We start from the raw sequence: 19650 nt of genomic DNA, 5'->3' as shown, positions 1-19650 counted from the left end.
ACGCCTGAGGAGCCGCTGTCATTCCCTAGAAAGCTCAGGTTAGAGTGATCCCACCCTGAGCCACCGAAGGACCCAGCCCCGATTCGCCCGTCGCGGCAGCACATCCCGACTCTATTTCCCCCATGCCGTTCGGCAACCGCCCCCCCGCACCCCAATTCCTATACGCAAATGAATTTTGCACTCGTAACAAAACCTAACCCGCACGAATCCCGAGCGCAGCCCGTATGACGTGTCACCAGCTGATGACACGTAAATGCAGGCCGGGTAACCGCGGAACCAGCCCCACGCCAGGCACGCGCAGCACCACGCCGCCCGCTCCCACCCGCCGGCTCTCCCGGGGCGGGGCGAAGGGCGGGGCTCCCGCGACGCCGGGCGGACTTCCCCTCACACACACACCCACCCCCCCTCCGCCCCGCCCCGCCCCGGTTCCTCCGCGCGGGGGAGGTACGGCAGCAGCCGCGGTCTGGGAGAGCCCAACTGCTGCCGGGTAGCAGGGGAGCTCCCGGCCACTGTGGCCGCACGAAGGGGCGGGGAGGCGGCAGCCGCTCGCTCGTCTCTCTCCGTCGCCCTTCACTGCACCTCTCTGAGGTGTCGCAGCCGCTTAGGCGCGGCGGAGCCCGGCTCCAGGATCCCCCGACACCCCCCCCCGACCCCGTCCCGCAGGAGCCGTGGTCTCGGCCGGAAGCGGCGGGCGGTGCCTGGCGCCGAGCTCCGGCGGCGGAGGCGCTGGCGGGTGAACAATAGTGGAGCGCGGTGCTGGGGCGGGCGGCACGGAGCGGTGTGGCACGGCACGGCACGGCGGTGAGCGGGGCTGGGGCTGTCGCGGTTCTGGCGGTGGCGGAGTGTCCGCGCCGCTGGTGCGCGGAGAAGCGGGAGATGAGGAGCCTGAGGATGGAGCTGAGGGGGAGCGGGACGGGGCACCGTCCGGCGGAGGGAGGGGAAGGGAAGGGGTGCGCGGGCGGGGGGGCGGCGGGAGGGCTGTGTCCCTGCCAGCCCCGCTGTGCGGCCTGGCCGCGGCCCGCGCCGCGCTCCCCGCGCTCCGGGAAAGAAACTTTCCCAGGACGGTCCCTCCCTCGTTCCCCTGGCCCGGCGGTTTCGGCGGGGGCTGGAGTCGTGGCTGGGGGCCGGCGTGTGGTGCTGCTGCCGCCGTCCCAGGCGCGGGGCGGCCGGTGCTTCGCTTCGGTGGCGGTTGAAATAACGGTCCCGTCCCTTGTCGCCTCCCTCGTTCTCCCCCAGGGCACTATGAACGAAGAGCAGTTTGTGAGCATCGACCTGGACGATGACAACGTCTGCAGCGTCTGCAAGCTGGGCACCGAGAAGGAAACGCTCTCGTTTTGCCACGTTTGTTTTGAGCTGAACATTGAAGGTAATGTTTTAATTGCGAGTCATTTTGTGCAAACTTTGGTCATAGACCGCTTAGTTTGTAGTGGAATACAAATGTAAGTTTATCTGAAAGCTTTCCTAAAGGGTTTAGTTTGAAAATGTGTATGTTTATAAAGTTCTTTTCCTGGCCAAACTAGTTTGTTAGGTTCCTAAATAGCTCATTTCCACTAAAGGTGGGTGCCCTACTGCCTGCTTCTCTAGATGTAAAGATGTACCCATCTTCCAAGAGCTTCTGAAATGCCCTAGTGTTAATTTCACCTTCTGGTATTAGACCTCTAGTGTTAATTCAAATGGGAAGGAGTTTTTGTTCAATAGTTAGAAGGGTCCACATATAAAACTTACCTAAATAACAAATTTTATTAAAGCATAATAGTTTTTTCTTAGAAGCAGATCAGTGGTTTACTTTCATTAGAAGTAATCAGAGGATTATTTATTTTTGCTTTAATAAGGTGATAATATATGTAATATGGTAAAACTGTGTTCACTATCAAAGCTTCTTAAAGCTTTCAAATCATAAAGTAGTAATTTTGCCCATCTTTTAAAAGACTAGCCTTGTAAGCCTCATCTCTGGTGTCCAAAATGGTATTTGTAAAATTTCAAACCTTGTTTTGCTGAAGAATTTACTTATCTTGTTATTCATGTATGAGTCAAGTGTTGGGCATGAATGAGCAGTAGATTAGTTATTTTCCCTTTTTAAGTCAAATAAGGATTTTTTATTTTTTTAAAGTAGAAATATCGTTGCTTGATTTTTTTGGACAACAAAGTAATTTGTTCCAGTTATATAAAGTGGTATTTGCCATTTGTACATGCACGTGACTCTCTAGAGCAATCTAAACTGGTACAGGGCAATTGAATATGAAGATCTTAATGCTGTTATGTGAATAGTCCCATTTCTTGATGACAGGTAATGAGATTTGCTGTGTCTCCGATATATATGAGAGTACACTAAAGGTTTTAAGGTAAAGTCTTAATAACAGGCTCCCCGGGGAAGTGGTCACGGCACCAAGCCTGGCAGAGTTCAAGGAGCATCTGGACAATGCTTTTAGTCATAGGGTTTAGTTTTAGGTAGTCCTGCCAGGAACAGGGAGTTGGACTTGATCCCTATGGGTCCTTTCCAACTCTAGATATTCTGTGGTTCTTTCTGAGGGTGAAGTGGTATATGAGCACTGTATCCAGAGATTTAGTTGCTTATTCTGAACCCTGGAAGCATAAAACTGACTGGAATGTAGGAGCTTGTAAGGATATCTATTCCATGCACTGTTTCTATTGTGCATCCGACTTTAGTGCATGTATAGGTAACAAATGTTGTTCTTACGTGACAGAAATCTGAAAAATGTATTGGCAAACTGGAGTCACTTTTAAATACTGACTCAGTACAGTGTTTTGACTTTTTTAAAAAAAAAAAGGGGGGGTGCTTTTAAGGTCTTTGCTATTAGAGGTAATATATTTTAATGTGAACAATACTTTGATACTTCAGTAGTAATTTGCATGTTTATGCTTTTGTTTAGAAGAGATATGCTTTTGTATTTGCACTTTTTGATAAAACTCAGAGCAACTGTCTAACTTAAGACAACCTGTCAGTTTGCTTGAGTTTTCTTACTGCTTTAAAATGATAGGTTTATGGTTTTTCAATATGGAGTGGAGTGAAGATGTTTTTCTTTCTAGGCTTTAAAATGAGAAATAAGCATATTGCCATAATGAAAATTAAGTACTTTGATTACATTCAGAATCTAGTTTTGTGTTGAAACAGACAAACCAGGATGCATTAAAAATTGCTGGATGGTTTCTGTGTGCTGTTGTTTGAGAAGCTGTGGGTTTGTCGAAGTCTCGTTATGGATATTGCTTTACAAACTTATCACGTGTTTTAGCTGGAACAGTTTTGTTTTTTTTCTGGAACTCTTAAGTAGACTTGATAATAGTAGAGACTTAATCTGTGCAGCAGACCCCTTTGCATAATCTTCTACATTTCCAGTTAATTTTAAAAGAAGACTGCTTATATAAGCAGTTAATGTTAAAAGAAGACATGCATTATAAGATAGCTACTTGTTGAACAGCATCAGCTGTAAGTTGTATTAACTCTGTAGATGTGCTATCCCACACATACAAATAAGTGTCATTCTTACTAATAGTTTGCCTTTTTATTTAAAATTGTATTTTAAAATCCAAGCAATTAAAACAAGTAGTTTCATTTTGTTCGCTGTTGTATTTTTAAGTAATTCTGGTAGTGAGTTAGGTTGTACTAAAAACATATGCAACAGCTCGGACAGTGCTTAAGGCTTGTTCATTTTAGTGTTGATGTACATGCATAACTTCTCCCTCAGTGAGGTAGGAAATAGCTGCTGTTCAAGAACAGGCAGGCTGTAAGTCACAGCTCAGCATCTTGCAGGACACTTAAGTACTCCCACTGTTTGCAGCACCCTGTTAACTTCCATCTATGAAGTTCTGGAAGTAGGTTTCCCAATTTCCTTTTTTTAAAAGCATAATGTAGTGTATTGCTTTAATAAAACTGATGAGAACAATTCTGTTTCCCTTCCCGCCATTATGTGATTGCTCAAAGTTGTCTACGGTAAGTCCAGGCACTTGAAACTGATCTAGCCCAAGGCTTAACCTTGGTAACCCCATCTGAAACAGACTTTCTCAAAGGTACATAAACAAAAAGCTACAGAAACATCATTTACTTAGCTGTGCTTAATTACATTATAGTTTTGTATTGGCGAATCTTTGTGTCTTCTGACATCTTTGAGTTCAACAGCTGTACAAGTTGGCATGCGTGTAGATGGTAATGTTGTTGATCATTGTGGTTAAGTAATATGAGTAATTAGAAATGAGCAAATCGAGAACATCCCCATCTGTAATGACTCGACAGACTTCTTCCTGGATCATTGTTGTGACGTGTGTCAGTCGATACCTTCCTGACACTGAAGTGGTTTTTTGGTAACCTTTATTATGTTTGAATAATAGCTCAATAATGATACATAATTCTAAAACAAAAAAAATAAAGTTATTCCTACAGTACTTTGTACAGAAGATTGCTGCATAGAAGGTTTAATCTGTGGTATGCCGTAATTAAATAACTGCCGAGTTTCTGAATGAGGAGAAGTTCATTATGTTGTAAAACCTTTATGTTTTTTATTAGAAATCATGTCTCCATATTTTTTGTAATACTATATTTTTAGTCTTAATGAAATATAATTATAGCTTAGCCTAAAATGGGATTGTGCTTCTTACTAAGTTTAGTTAATTCACAGAAACCACTGGTTTGAGTGCAGCTTGGAGTTCGGCTATTGTGTCTGTCACAGAATTTATTCAAGAGTGATGTATATGGATTATAGGGTCTGTTTTCTGAAGTTGACTGAATGAGTATTGAGAAGTATGAGTAAGGAGAAAAGGGAAAATGGGCATACAGAAACAAAAAGTCAAGATGCAGGCTTAAACTTCCTCCTATGTCATCAGCTTTTCTCGAGGAACAGGGAAAGGCTAACTTTCTTAGGAGAGTTTAGTAATGCTAATCTTCAGTCTAAACAGAGGGCAGGGTATCTTGAAAGGGCAGTATTTTTGTCCCTTTTGCACTTGCTCTTTCAGCTCATTTACTTGGAGGATTCATGCTCAGGGAAGCTGAGTGGACTAAGATACAAAAATGCTGTATTGCAGAACTTGCTTTTGTGTCTGAAGGATCATTACCAGGTGATTTAGCACATCAGAATGCTTATATGAGTCTTAAACTTCAAAATATGCAAAATACTTAAAATGTTAGTTTTGTATTTCACCTGTGACAAAGCTCATTCTGTACAGTGGTTTTAAAGTTCTAGATGGGGTTTAGAATATCCTGGTGTTGTGGGTCTGTTGGAATTTGATGTTGGCTTTTGTTTGCCTTGTGCAGACAAAGTGAACGTCAGTGATTGTTGTGTACTGTTTTGTTTTTCTGAGTAGGTGTCACACTAATCTGTGGATTGAAACAGGAAACATTTAAAATTCATATGTAACTAGATTGCATAAGCCAGGAAATCATGTGTTGTGTGTTAGAGACAAATTTCTTTTCCTTTTTAATTTCATTATAATATGGGAAAATAATTAACTGAACTCTGGTAGCAAATGTATAATACTAACAACAGATGTGGGGGGGAATATATATACACACAAAAGTGTGTGTGTTTAAAAGCTATGTGTATATATATCAACAAAACCCTCTGAATATGGTGTCCCTACAAGCTGCTTTGAAACTAGTTGTAGTGTTTCCTCATAAGAATGCAGTGCCGTATGGAGGTAGCGGACTGTGCTCTAAATTCTCCTACTAGGAGGCTGTAACCATCTAGCCTGTGTTTCACAGAGCAGGTAGAGGCAGCTGGAGTGCCCAGCAGTTGTGGTGCCTGCCTGTGGTGCTGCTTAGTTATTCAGGTATCTTCACATGGGAACGCATTGTGCAGTGCAGATGTATCCTTCGTTAACCCGCACTTTGTGATCCAGCAATGCCTGTGGAAATCTCAGCTTCAGGAGCTTAATACTTGAATGTGCTTGTTCAGACATTGGACTTTTCTCTGAAGCTTTTGAAGTTGAAAGTATGTAATAATTATGGTTTAGTTTTCTATTATTTGTCATAATGTATCTGTCTTAACCTGGGTTTTTGCTGGGATGTCTTAATGCAGAATTACTTAAAAATCTGTTGGTTTCCTGAAATTCGAGGGTTTATAAGAGACAAAACTGTAATAGAAGGGGAAAATCTGATTGTTTTAGCTGACTTTTATTTACTCTTTTGCTTATCTGGTGCTACTAACTGCGATAACATCTTGGAGAATGCTAGCTGACAAGCAAACTGGCTTGCTTCCATTTCAGTTGAGTTGAACAACAGCTGAACAGCAAATGACAGTCTGTATCCCAGGTCTTGTAATATAAAAGAAAAGATGGTGTAAGTACTGGGCATTTATTCCCCTGATTTATGTTAAAATAGTTACACTTCGGTGGTCCTTCAAAGTGCTGAGAGACTTAGAGATTTTGAATCAATTTCAGCATCAGGTTGGTGTATTCCAGACTCCACATTGAGATAAAGATGCTATGAACAAAGCTGTCTTACTGCATAGCTTTTTTTCTCCTCTTAAGCTTTATAAAATCTTGTGTAATATCCTCATTCTGTGTTCTTTGTGTTCATCTGGAAAAAAAAAAGGTGGTGTTGAAAACCGTAAGCACTTAAATTTCACTCTTTCTTTCTTACACCATACAGAAGAGTCACTGAAATAAAATGGATTGCAAGGTGTAGCTGAAAGGATTAGAAACAGCTGTTTTAATTTCATTCTGTTCTGAAATATTACACATCCTTAATTATTTAATGTTAATAAAATAATAACCGATCAAATATATTATTTTGGCAACAAAAGCTAAAAAATTTCATCATTGCCCTTTAGGCTAGACAGATGAGAACTTGTTTCAAGGTAGCATTTGCAGTCCAGGGGTATGACTCATTTCTGCAAACTTGAATGGACTTGTGAAACTAACTGCGGTTTCCAGTAAACCACTTAACTACGAATTTGAGACATAGTTGGAGATGCTATTCTTAATCTTCTAAGTGCCGTAGAAGTACCACTGAGTAGAGCTGTGTGGCTAGTTCTAAAAGTACATTTTTAATTCTCTGTGCATAAATTTGGGAAGTCTGTACATGCAAATGAGTAAATTGAGCAGTTATATTACTTAACCAGCATCATCCGGAATGCAGAAATATTATCTCATGGCTTCCACTCTGTTCTAGGTCAGTTTAATTGATTTTTTTCATACAAAGCGTGAGACAACTTTAACATAGTAGTTCTTGCAGTAAAGTTTTCATCAGAATGTATTGGCTTGTCTAATACAGTAGTAAATTATCTTCTTAGATAGTATAGTAGTTAATAGGGGACATGAATTTTGAAAATGTGTTTAAAGGGTCAATTGGATCTCTGTTCTGTCTTATATAGGATGTCTTTGTTATGTGCTGAAATACAAATGAGCTAATAGAAATGTAGCGGGGGATGATTTGTCTGCACACCTGATGTATGGAATGCACTGGCTTTATCATGTGAAAGTGAGGAGAGAACTTTAATTTATGAACAAGATAGTATCTAGTCTTTACTACCATGTGTCTTATTTTGGAAGTTAATGAATGGCACTGGCGTTTTCCTTCTAGCCGATCTAATAAATCGTAAGATTTAACTCTCAAATGAAATTGCATGCATACACTTAAAAATAGCAGTTGGTTTTAAGTCTTGTCAGAGAGCTGTATTGGAGATATATCTCTCTAATGATCCCATTTTTCAGTGTTGGCAGAATTGTACAACTGAAGAATATCAGTTTTCCCCACCCCTTGTCATGTAGATGTGTGGATGACTTGCTGTCTTAGGTCATCATGGGCTGGTTTTATTTAATGTATTTTGAAGAGGTCTTGGGATCTGATTTTTTTACTGTAAGAATCCCCCTCTTTCAGCACTCCTGATGAGCAGACTGATATGCAGCAGTGGCTTAAAATATATGAAAATGAACACTTAATGTTATGTGTAACATTTCCCTGTCTGCTGCAGGTATTAGCCCTGTACAGTAGGTAAAATCTGTCGGGTCATCTGATCTTAGTGTTCTGAGTGGACCTTGTTTGAGGAGCTGGCTGAACATTCCTGTTTCAAGAGCAGTACTGTGTGTGTGTGAGGTGGACAGCTGAGCGGAGCAGCGGTTGGAATGTCTAGTGAAAGCCGGAGCTCTTAAAATAGGCAGTCACGGACTGATGCTTTTCACAAGGGTTCTTGCTTACTTACAGGATTAAAGGAAAAAAACATAGGTGCCTATCACAAATCTTTCTAGAGTTAGCTATTCAGGATGAGGTGAATTGTGTCTGAGAAGTGTTTCTTCACTGGCTATGAAGGCAGTCTCCACAACCAGCTAAAACTAGAGGTGAACCTTTTCTAAGTGTTCTGACTTAAACAGGTAATTTCACCCATGTTGCCAGTACCATACAAATTTGCATTAAATGGATTCACTGTCCTTTGAATGTCCTTAATAACCACATGTACTTTACACATTTATGGAAGTTATATGTATGGTGGACACTAGCATTTTACTGAGAAGGCAGCTTTTCTTTTCCTTTCTCTATGGTCAGGTATAAATCTTACCCATAAGTATTTGTAAATTCTTTAAAGGGACTTTAATATGGCTTTAATTAACAAATGCTTAGTACAAACTTATAATTGACTATGTGTCTAGAAGTATTCTTGTTAATTTTAGTTCACTCCATCTTAAATTCTGGTTGTTTTTGTTTTCTTCTTCAGCTGCTCAAGCTGCAGTTATTCACCATTGCAAAAACAGTTCATTTCCAGCACTGTATTATAAATTGCTAAGAAGGGAATGCAGGCTTTCTTTAGCATTATTTTCAACTGATGGAACTAAAAGACCAAATAAGAAGGTTTTATAAAAAAATAATAACAAATTAAACCACTGTGGAAGATAAACAAGCAGGCTAATGATCACTGATGTGGTTTTTTTAATGAAAACATTTGATTGTGAAGGGATGTGAAATAGTCTTGATATTCAAGAGCATTCCATTTGAATTGAACTTGTTCATTATAATAACAATCTCCAAATAAGACAACTATTCTAGCCAGCTTTATATATAAATGTAAGCAAACATTTCAACTTTGTTCTGATTCTTATCATGAGGAAGAGTTATACGTAGTTCTCAAAGAATCAGCTGCAAAGGCAGAGCAGAAATAGTCTTTGTAGACTTCTTCCCTTCAAAAAAACCTCAGAACTTTAATATGATAGAAACTGATACACTTTCAGGTACAAATGCTTTAAAATGTGGTAGAATTTATTGAGATGTGATTACACACCTGGTTAATGGTAAATATTTTCCCTGCTACTTTGCACTTATGAATAACTAGAAGTTACAAAAATGTGTACTGCTCTTTAAATTGCCTGATTGCTAGTCATTCATTTGCAAAATTATTTCGCAGGAGTGGATTAGGACTCATTATATTGAGAACTGTACTAGTATAAAGGAAGAAATTCTGCCTTGCATATCGTACAAATTGAAATATTGAAAACCTTTTTTTGCCTAAATACTAGGCTCTTAAATAAGCAGTTGTGTTCTTAGAAGTGCTCAACATACAAAGATACTGCTGAGTAAAGTGATACCATCCATATTTCATCTAGGACAGATGAGTTACCAGAGTCAGAAGCAAATAATGGATGGCAAACACTTACATTCTTTTATGATTTTTGTCTTGAGGTTTGGCATCATCCTGTGAATGTTGCTCACTTGAGGAATGATCTCTGTCATGAACATTTCCTAATAGCATCTGCTGTCTTAAGGTAGTTAGATACGGTCTTCAAGATGTTATTGAATTTTGATGGGGTTTTGTGGGGTTTTTTCCCTGCAGATGAAACTTTCCTGCTCTGGATGGTTGTGGGCTTTTTGCTGCTTTTTTGAGGTTCTTTTTCCCTCTTTGAAAAAATAAGTATGAAAGTTAGGACATACTCGGACATAGTCTGCAATCCTATACTTGGAAAGTAAGACAAAGGACAAATTTACACACACCTACAAATGTGGAAAAGACCATTGATGGTTGTATGATTTCTGACTTGAAGAACCAGCCAAAAAATAAAAAAGTTGAGGTGTATATTAGCAAACAGGAACATTGAGACAGAACTGAAACCTTGTGAAAATCCCTAGAACTGACAATAAATAGCTCTTTACTCAACACTATACACAGAGACGAATAAAGCAAGGTAAGACTTCTGTGCGTTACAAGAAGTGATATTGTAATTTTTATGAAGTAATGTATCTTCTAAAACTGAATCGTCTTTATAGAACGTTTGTTTGATCCCTGCCAGTTTACCAGCTGGCAGATTTTTCTGCAATTGTGATGAAGGGAAAAATATGAAGTAATCTGAGTGGAGTATTAAGTCTTACTAAAAGAAATAGGCATCTTTTCTGCCTCATGAAGCTGATGGTATTGCCCACAACAGAATGATTTGTGTCAAAGAAATGTACTCTTACTTGCTGTAATACTAGTATGTCACTACTAGTTTGTGCTGGCACAGGAGCTGTTGTGAATGCTGAGCTCTTGGTATGTGATTCCAGAAGGTCAATGGCTGATGTTATTCACATCCTCTATATAGGAAGGGGCTAATGGTCACTTCAGTACAAAAGAAAGATCAAGGCTTGTTTTGGGGTTTTTTTGTTTGGGGTTTTTTTTGCATGTGTTTGTCACAGTAGAAATCCAAACCAATTATGTGAAAGCTGAAGCAAGTCTGTTAGCAATTCTGTACAAAACTGGTTTGGTTTTGTACGTTTTCTGTTCCTTACTGTATTGAAGAGTATTTAGATAAACCTTTTTTTTTCAGGGGACTATTGGAAGGCTGTACATTCTAGTCTTGGGGTGTGTTTATTCTTGTGTAGTGGAAGTGTTTTGTAATGACTTGCTCTATGGTCAGAAATAGTGACATGGCTAATACGTGGCATATAAATAGCAAAACTTAGACTTTTGAAGTAACTTTTTTTCTTCTGTAATAGTTGCTAATATCAGCCATACCCAGTACTACTGAGTTCTGATAAAATAGAGCAGCATCATTCTGGAGTGGGGAAGTTAATGTTCAGAATGCTTTTAAAAGATAAATTTGTAAAAACTTGAGTAATCTTGAGCTTATGGCTTAGACATAAATCAGATGTGGCTTCATAAACTCATATGGCACTTGTTCTTTTTTCGTATAACTAAAATTGTGTGTTGCTGGTTTTGTGTGCTCTCACATGCTTGTCCTGTTGGACAAATTACATGCTATTCATGGAAATAATGAAATAGAAAGCCTCAAAGAATTTTTTTTTAAGTGAGATTGCAGTATTCTATCATTTGTTGTGCAGGTGTTTCTTTTGTGATTGTCCCAGAAGTGATAGTGTGTATATGTGAGGAAACATAGTCTGACCTGGTTCTTCAGATGTGCCAGGCGGAGGACCTAACTGCAAGAGGCCATGCCTCTAGAGCCAGCTCTGGGAATATTTCATTAAACTTGGAACATTCAGTTTTTCTGTTTTTAATAGAAACAGTCCAGTAGTTCTTTCCCTGGCTTTGGGGAAAGAAGGGATGCAGGGGAAAATAAAGACAAGTAAAAACTTGGGAAGTATGTTTGAATTTTTTTTTTGAGTTTGTAGAAGGGTGATATCCTTAGAGCTAAACAGACATTAGTACCTATTAGCAGTCATGAACTAGAAACAGTGTGTACAAAACTGCATTTGTCCCAGGTTTTACTATTTGTGCTTTCTGCAGTTCTCTTCCCTCTTCACCAAATCTTCAAGTATTTGCTTTAGACAGGATTACTCGGTCCTGAGATCAGAAGGACATTCATTCATCTCATGGTTGAATTGTTAGATGGGTTCCTGAGAATTACCGTATAAAAAACTGTTATGTATGTGTAAAACTGGGTTTTCAGCCAATCTGATGATGTTTTCTGTAAGTAAAAAGAAAGCGCTATAAGCATCAGCAGTGTGGCATGTTGGTAGAATCACTTGGGTCAAGCACATAACATTGAACGAATTGGTCTGCTTTTGTAGAGTTTTGCAGTGTTGTTAATATGTGCCTTATAACTTCAATTGACAGTGTTTGAGCCTCCTTGATGGCTTAAAGATTTAATGGTTTCCATCATGCTACTTGAGTTAGGCAGACTTGCTATATTTAAATGGTACTGATAAGTCATGAAAACAAATTACTTTTCTTGTTTTCACCAGAAATGTTTATTTTGGTTTTTTAAGTCTTTGTAGAGATAGAGAGGGAAAATAGCCTTCCAAGTAGGCAGTAGATCACGTAGAGCTTAAGAAAAGTTAGTGAATGTCTATTTGCTGAAAGAGGTGGAAAGATAACTTTGAGGTGTAGAGAATCTTCACTCTAGCCATGAAGACAACATCTGCCTTTGTGCTTTTCTCAAGAACTTCCTTCTTAAAAGGAGCCTCTGGTTAGGGTGTGTCTTTTGTTTGTTCTAATACTTAGTTCACAGACAGGAGTGTGTGTTTTCATGACCATACCGTTTTCCCCCTGCTGCTAAGAACAAAATAAATTCCACTGCTGTCCTCTGTCACTTTCTACTCTTTTTGTCATTTTGCCCCATAAATTTTGTGTACACTCTTACAAACTCGACCAGAACAGTAATGCTCTTGAGTTTCAATGCTGCACAAAGAATGGAAGATCAAAAATTTATAATGGCTACTCTCAATGTTTGAACTCCCCAACTTGAAACACCAGTTACCAGCAAGTGAGATAATAAAAATTAAGCGCTTGGATTTGCTTTCACTAGTTTCATGTTAACAATTTTACCTTTGTAGCTTAGTTATGAGAGTAGTTTGGGATTTTGCAGAATTGAATCACAGCTTATCATTTGTTAATCTTTTGGGGTGGGGGGGCTTAAAGTTTACCACAAGAATTTAAGAGGTAAGTCAGATACAACAATTCTCGGTTATAACATGTAGCTTTCTGCTAATTGCTTGTTAAAGTCTCCATTATCAGCTTTTGTTGCATTTAATGGTTTTTATTTTAATCACTTTTATATACTTCCTTCTGTGCTGAAAGGTGAAATGGCTACAGCTTGGTTCATGTTGCCTAGTTTCAAAAATCAAATTACATTATCGTATGTTGACTTAAATATTCTGGCTTTAGTAAGCATTGAGCACCTTCAAACAGTGGTTCACAGGTATATTATTTGTTATTTGCAATGAGGAACTTGTTTGACGGAATTGTTTTTCATTATATTGGGAACCTCCTAAGTAGTATACTGAGTGTTGAGATAAATGTCGAACTGTTGAATATTCTGGACTTGGATACTGAATCTACTGCGTAGGTGAATCTGAAGAAAAATAAATATCCACTGAAGTTGCAGAAACTAATTTCGTACTGGAGTACTATTAACTTTGAAATAGTAATTTCTCATACCATCTGTGTTCACTCACCAACTGTAGATCTTCACAGATTGTGTTCCTTTTTAACATGTCAATCACTATCAATTACTTTGGGGTTTGAGTAAATTACCTGCTGTAGCTGTTTGAATATTATTTGAAGGAGGACAAGCAAAGAGGAGAACAGGCATCCATCTTACATGAAATTAATGTCAGGACAGTTTAATGTTGGCAAGTGTTGACAGTATTGGAACTTGCTTCTCTAGCTAGGCTGCAGGCTTGTACCAATGCAAAATAATAAACTGAATTATGTTTGACCACTTGGATGACACAAGCCTGCACACTGCAGTTCGTGTTGAGCAGATAGCTCATAATGTTATCCACAGAAGACAGGAGCATGAATGACTGTTCTTAAAATGCTCCTCAGTATTTTTATATAAAACTTTCTGATCTACAGTTGGTATTATTTTAGTTCTACAGCAGATACACTTGGGTATAGGTGTGATGCAATATGTACAGAGTTAGCAGTTTGTTTCATCTGTGATGTCATCTAAGAGGCACGTGCAAGTAATGTGTAAGTCCTGCACTAGAGATTACTCTGTGCAAAACACTTTGTATGCTAAGGACTCAAGACTGAGTGGAGTTTGAGATTTTTTTTGAAAGTATCGCATATCTCAGGTTACTTTAGTGAGTAGACTGTTAATAGGAAAGCATCGGTTAAGTTCTTGTTTTCTTAGCTGCTTATGAGTAAAGATTTTGAAAAATTAGTTGAGTAATACAGTAAGTGAACTTTTTTCTATTGTGTCTTTACAGGAGTACCAAAGTCAGATCTTCTACATACAAGATCTTTAAGGGGGCACAGAGACTGCTTTGAAAAATTCCACTTAATAGCAAATCAGGACTGTCCACGATCAAAGCTCTCTAAAAGTCCATATGCAGAAGTAAAAAATATCTTGAGCAAAAAAATTAACTGGATCATACAGTATGCACAAAACAAGGATTTGGACTCTGATCCTGAAAGCTCAAAAACATCCCAACACCAGCTTTTTAACTTCAGACATCAGACTGATAGAAAATTACTCCCACAGTTTGACTCCCCAGTACCTAGATACTCTGCCAAATGGATAGATGGGAATTCTGGGGGCATCTCAAGCTGCTCACAAACTCTTTTACAACAAAGAGAATCCACTGATTTCAGACTTGGTGTGTTACAAGATGCAGGTGCTACCTTCTGTTGCAGCAGTGTTTTGTGGTCTAATCACAACCAACCCCAGAAGGCTGAAAAAGCTGAAGGTGATTCACTTACCAGTGTTCGTAGAAGGCATCCTCAATACAGCAGGGAAGAATGTAAGTATATATCTATTTATACACAACCTAGCAAGCAAAGGCATTCTTCGAAATAACTCTTGACCACTTAATGTCCCCACAGAGCATTCATTCACAGCCTGAAATGCAGCTTTTAACAGTTTGGAGTTACTGTAAAACCTGTGAAGAAAAAGGCTACGTGGTTAAGCAAATAGTGTGGAAGGTTTCATTGTTGATGGGGTTTTGTTTGGTTGTTTTTTAATTTTCCTGTTAGTTACACCCCAGTGTGACACAGAACATGCCTAATTTACACAAAAAGTTACTGTTAACAGTTGATTGCAGTCACTTTAATATGTCAGTCCTGGCAGTTGCACAGTCCTGCCTGTGGAGATTACTAAGCTCCTGAAACTATCTTACGCTTTACACAGACATGCCCTAGGCAATAGGGGAAATTAGAGGTAAGGTAGCAGAGCAAATTTGTGAAGGAACTTTCTTAATACTAGAAGACTTTGTGCTTTTTACTACATTGTTTTTTCTTCTTTTAGTGAGCGTAAGAAAATGAGTAGGCCCTTGTGCCACCATGTCCCCTTAAAGGCTGTAGCAGTAGACCCGAGCAGTTCTTTTGATGACTGTGGTGGTACTGAAAGCAGCAGAAAATAAGTTTTCCCATTATTTAAGATGATCACTAGAAGAAATCTTTAAGAAAAACCTAGGATGTTGTAGTGTCTCTAGAATCAATCTACATGAAATGTGTTAGAAGTAAGTTCCTAGAGATCTCTGCAGTTTCAGTCCTGCTTTTAGAACAGTGCCTGGTCCTAAACAGGAATACACCCACTCTTAGTTTTGTAGATGAGGAAAGTAATTGGAGAGGATTTCTGAATTTCAAAAGACTTGAGAAAGAAGACAAAAAAGCTGGTAAAATATTCAGTGGAAAATTAGGTAATAAAAAAGAAGGTAATAATGGAATTCAGAATGTCAGAAGAGACAGTGAGAAGAGGTACTGTAAAAAGTTGGAATCAGTTTCTTTAGGCTCCTTTGTTTTAAGTAAACAAACCTGTCCTTGGAAAGTTCAGTAATTTAACATTCTTTATAAAAGGATTTAATTTAGCTGCTATATGATGCTTCATATTGCATTTGTAGTGAATTAGTAGTCTTAGAGCCATAAATCAAAACAGATATGCTGTACTGTTTGACCACCTGTCCTCTGGAGTCATAAATTGGGATTACATAAATCAGGACAGCAGTTAACAGGAATTATGAAAGCTTGACCTGGTTTATGAGGTTATCTAACTGAAGTTAGTGACTTGGAATTTATCTCTCTGATCCCTGATTTTCAGGACAGGGGAACATAAAGCTGTTTTGAGTGTGAGAACAGCTTTTCTTTTTTTCCCCCTCTATTATGACTGCATAACACACTTTTGAGGCATTTTTGCTTTGTATTAGAGGTATTTGTTTAATCTTTTTGCAGTATTTAGCTTTAAAAGACATTCCTTTGGAGACTCTATGATTGTATAAAATTTGTATTTTGGAGAAAAACTTAGCACACTTTTTCTGCCAGAATTAGGTACCTTCTTATTGCAGTACCTCCACTGTAGCAACATAGCAGTCTACTGGGAAAAAAAACCAAAACTATTGTTAATGTAACTGTAAATAGCTTGGTCAATATTTCTGTATAATTTACCTCAGCCATGGATAGAATAATCTTTTATCATTTAAATTTGGTGTTCTGTTCCTTCTCCCTTCCCCTTCTGTTTCACATCACAATTCTGATACAGTCCTGTCCTGATACACGGGCACATACACAAAATGTGTGAACTTGCCTGTCTGCTACAGTAGATGAAATGTTGATGAAAATAATGCACAAATGGGAAGTAACATCCTACCACTGGGTATAAAAGGGGAAACAATTCTTGAAATTCTTGTAAAGCTGTCCATTACTATATTAAATCCAATCAGGGTTTTCATGGAGCTGAAAAACTGTTAACTTAAAAGATGGTAAGATGTGAGAAAGGAATTGTCAGTTGTAGTGATAGCTGGAGGTATGAAGGAGCACTGCTGTACCTGGCTGTTGGAAGAGAAAGGTGAATCTGTGTCACCACTCCAGAGTGGCCTTTATGTCTCAGCAATAGCTAAGATCACTTAGTTGTTACTCAACTTTGGTTTGTTAATGCTAACAGAAAGTTAGTATCCCACAACTGTGAGATGTGAGAAAGGTTGAAAGAGAAGCTTAGGATAATTGAATAGTCCTGTGGGCAGGTAAAAAACATCCTTTTCAGAACTTACGCTTTAAATTTACTATATAGAACCCTCTTGCACTGAGAAATCTCTGAACAAAAGCTGTGTGATTGCAGCGTAGGTTTTTCTCAAGTATGCAGTGAGAGCTTTGCTAAGCTGCAGCATCATTTAAAAACTATTTAAAAATTACAAGGTCTTCAAGCTTGTTTCAGTGCCCTGTATCCTGCTGTGGTGATTAAGATTGTCACTTTTCACTGTCTGCCTAGGGCATCTCAGCAGCAGGGATAACACCGACCTATGCCCGCCACTGCTGGATTGAGGGATTTCTAGGAAGCAGGCCAGTGCTTCCCTACTTGCTACGCTTGATCGAGGGCTGCATACAATACTTTCACAACTCTCTCCTCTGAGGTTTAATTTTTTTTTCTATAGGGATGATCAATGTACACATAATCTGAGATACAGAAGGACTTTTGAATGATGCAGAGGGTCTTTGAGTTCTCACTAGGAACATAGCAGGAGAGAGAAGTAAACCTTTATATTCTGTTTTTTGTATCTAACTAAGACTTGTCTCTTTGTATCTAAGTTAGACTTCATCACTTGTCACTGAGGTACTCAGTGGAAACTGTATATGTTATTCTTACATGCATAAAGTGCAAAAATTCACAGCCAAAACAAGTAGCTGCATGCTGAAGATTCTATCCAGAAGCCATTTTCTGCAGGCTTGCAAACATAGCAGGACTTAACTCAGAACTGTGCACTTGCCTGCAATTAAACAGATGTACTTGCAGGGGTTACGCTATGGAAACCATGTTTTGCAGTCAGAGGAAGGTCAAGTATTTAAAGATGTCAAGCAATTTACAAACAATTCTGATTCTGGACACTTTTGAGGGCTTGAGTTTCCAGCTTTTTGACACTGAAGGAGCTTTTCTATGGAGTAAATCCTTGTCTATCAACATAAAGAGATTTTTTTCATACTTTCCACAAATGACTGATAAATAATGTGGCCTCTGACTTGCTGCCACACATCTGTTGACTTTTAGGATGCAAATGACATTTGAGAAAATAGGAATCTGCTTAGGGATGCTTATGTGACTTCGGTAGTAGTAATAACAGATCTCATTGTTACAGTGACTGTGATGACTCCTGGAGAATTAAAGCAACTTAATGAAAAACTGCTCAAGCAAATCCAGGGTGAGAATTTTTCAATACTTTGATTTGGTTTTGTCTTGCTTTGTAATAAGGAAAATCTTTTTATTTTTAAAAATGCAGTGGCTTTACTATCAGCTGAGTTTGGAACTGAAATCTCTGTATGTCACGTTTCCGCAAAAAACAAGGTGCTTTTATTATGTAACCTTCTTGGTCATTGCAAACTGGTGCTTGCATATAGTATTTTTCTTTAATTTTTTTGACTAGAATCACCTTAATTTTGAGTTATGAACTGATCCACCTTCCTCAGGTCACCTAAAACTATAAACTGGTGATCCCGTTCAGTTTGCAGTGCATACACCAGGCTGTGCTGGAACCAGACAAAGCGGTGTTCTTGTGCGTGAGCCCACTTAACTGTCTGTGCCTCTTTCATAGTAATGTTCGGCATTGCTTCTGCGCTCCGTGGAAGTACGGGGACCAGGTGCGTTAACCTAATAATGTTCTTGCAGATGTGTTTGAAGAGCTGACGCAGCAAGTCCAAGAAAAGGACTCTTTGGCCTCGGAGCTCAATGGCCGTCATATTGCTATTGAGCAGCTGCTGAAGAACTACTCCAAACTGCCGTGTCTACAGATGGGACGAGCAGGGATGAAATCAAACGTCCCCATATAAAGGGGGATACAGCTTCCATCCCCTTCTAGAGCTAACTTTCCCTAACAGCTTTGGTAACCATTCCGTACGGCTGCACAGATATTTAGAAGCTTTTGAGAAATCTTGGGCAGCTTTCTCTTTGCATTCATAATCCATGAGAGGTCTTATTCCACTTTGGTTTTAACAAAAAAGGCAACTCTTTTAGGTGTTAAAATCTGCTGTAATAAGGTTTATTCACACTTAGGGATATTTTTTTTTTTTGCCCCTAACTACACGTGAGCCTTGAAATGAATTCTGTGTTTTGTTGATAATAAAATTGTTTCAAGTAAAGAACGACCTGAAGCCTGTAACCTGCCTCCTTCATACAGAGGAAAAATAAACATTTGAGTTTTGATCAGGTCTGATCATGTTACATCCAAGAGAGCTTTAAGGGGAGAACAGTATTAATAGAAACTCATGTTTTCTTATTTATTATGAGCAATATTTTATTATTGAAATTTTATACTAAATAAATATCACTATTTTAGGTACTTTTCCAGATCTCTTTATAAAATGTCTGAATTACTGTGTGTAATGTTTATGCCTTGTGTATGATTGTTTATCCTTTTTCAGGTCTGTATCTTTCATGATACACTTTAAAAATATTAAAAAAACTTGTTTCCCAAAGAGATGAATTTTACATGTTTAAAAAAAAAATGTGGTGGTGCATCACTTATTTTTTATCAGCTTTATGACTGAAGAATTTGGTTCGTGAGAGATGTTTTAAAAAAAACAACACAGCACTTCATTTAAATTTCAAAAAAAAAAATCCATACTTTGGTTTTAATGCATACAGTTGAAGTTTTGTATGTGTGAAATTTTCAATGCTGAAAAACTACTTTGAAGAAGCTAAATAAATTTGTAATACTACATTACCTTGTTACGAGTTTTTATAAAGTTGGATCAGACTATGATAAAGTGTTTTCATCTTGAAATGCAAACAGTGATGATACATTATAAAAGAGAACAGCCTCTGCTTTTTTAAAAACTTCTACCTGTCTACCAT

General features: G+C 38.7%; 1 protein-coding gene across 2 annotated transcripts; it reads left to right on the top strand.

The window, feature by feature from the left end:
• The first annotated feature begins 483 nt into the window (after positions 1–483).
• On the top strand, positions 484–19380 carry C1H21orf91 (chromosome 1 C21orf91 homolog). 2 transcript variants are annotated; one of them, XM_075769924.1, is made up of 5 exons: positions 484–811; positions 1242–1366; positions 14084–14617; positions 17939–18001; positions 18466–19380. In XM_075769924.1, the coding sequence occupies exons 2-5, from the start codon at positions 1243–1245 to the stop codon at positions 18624–18626; spliced, it is 882 nt and encodes a 293-aa protein (XP_075626039.1). In that variant the 5' UTR covers positions 484–811; position 1242; the 3' UTR covers positions 18627–19380. The 2 variants fall into 2 exon arrangements, with proteins under 2 accessions (XP_075626039.1, XP_075626031.1); XM_075769916.1 differs by having other exon boundaries at positions 485–801; positions 1237–1366.
• Positions 19381–19650: the final 270 nt, after the last annotated feature.

The sequence above is a fragment of the Balearica regulorum genome, chromosome 1 (genome assembly GCF_011004875.1).
Source record: "Balearica regulorum gibbericeps isolate bBalReg1 chromosome 1, bBalReg1.pri, whole genome shotgun sequence".
In the NCBI taxonomy this organism is placed as follows: Eukaryota; Metazoa; Chordata; class Aves; order Gruiformes; family Gruidae; genus Balearica; species Balearica regulorum.
Note: the sequence above shows the minus strand (reverse complement) of the source record. Positions and strands in the feature narration are given on the sequence as shown.

Excerpts from the sequence above, each read along its gene's own strand:
- C1H21orf91 (XM_075769924.1), top strand. The coding sequence starts at position 1,243 with ATGAACGAAGAGCAGTTTGTGAGCATCGACCTGGACGATGACAACGTC. Across the intron at positions 1,367-14,083 it reads TTTTGAGCTGAACATTGAAG|GAGTACCAAAGTCAGATCTT; the intron begins GTAATGTTTTAA and ends GTGTCTTTACAG. Across the intron at positions 18,002-18,465 it reads ACTGCTCAAGCAAATCCAGG|ATGTGTTTGAAGAGCTGACG; the intron begins GTGAGAATTTTT and ends ATGTTCTTGCAG.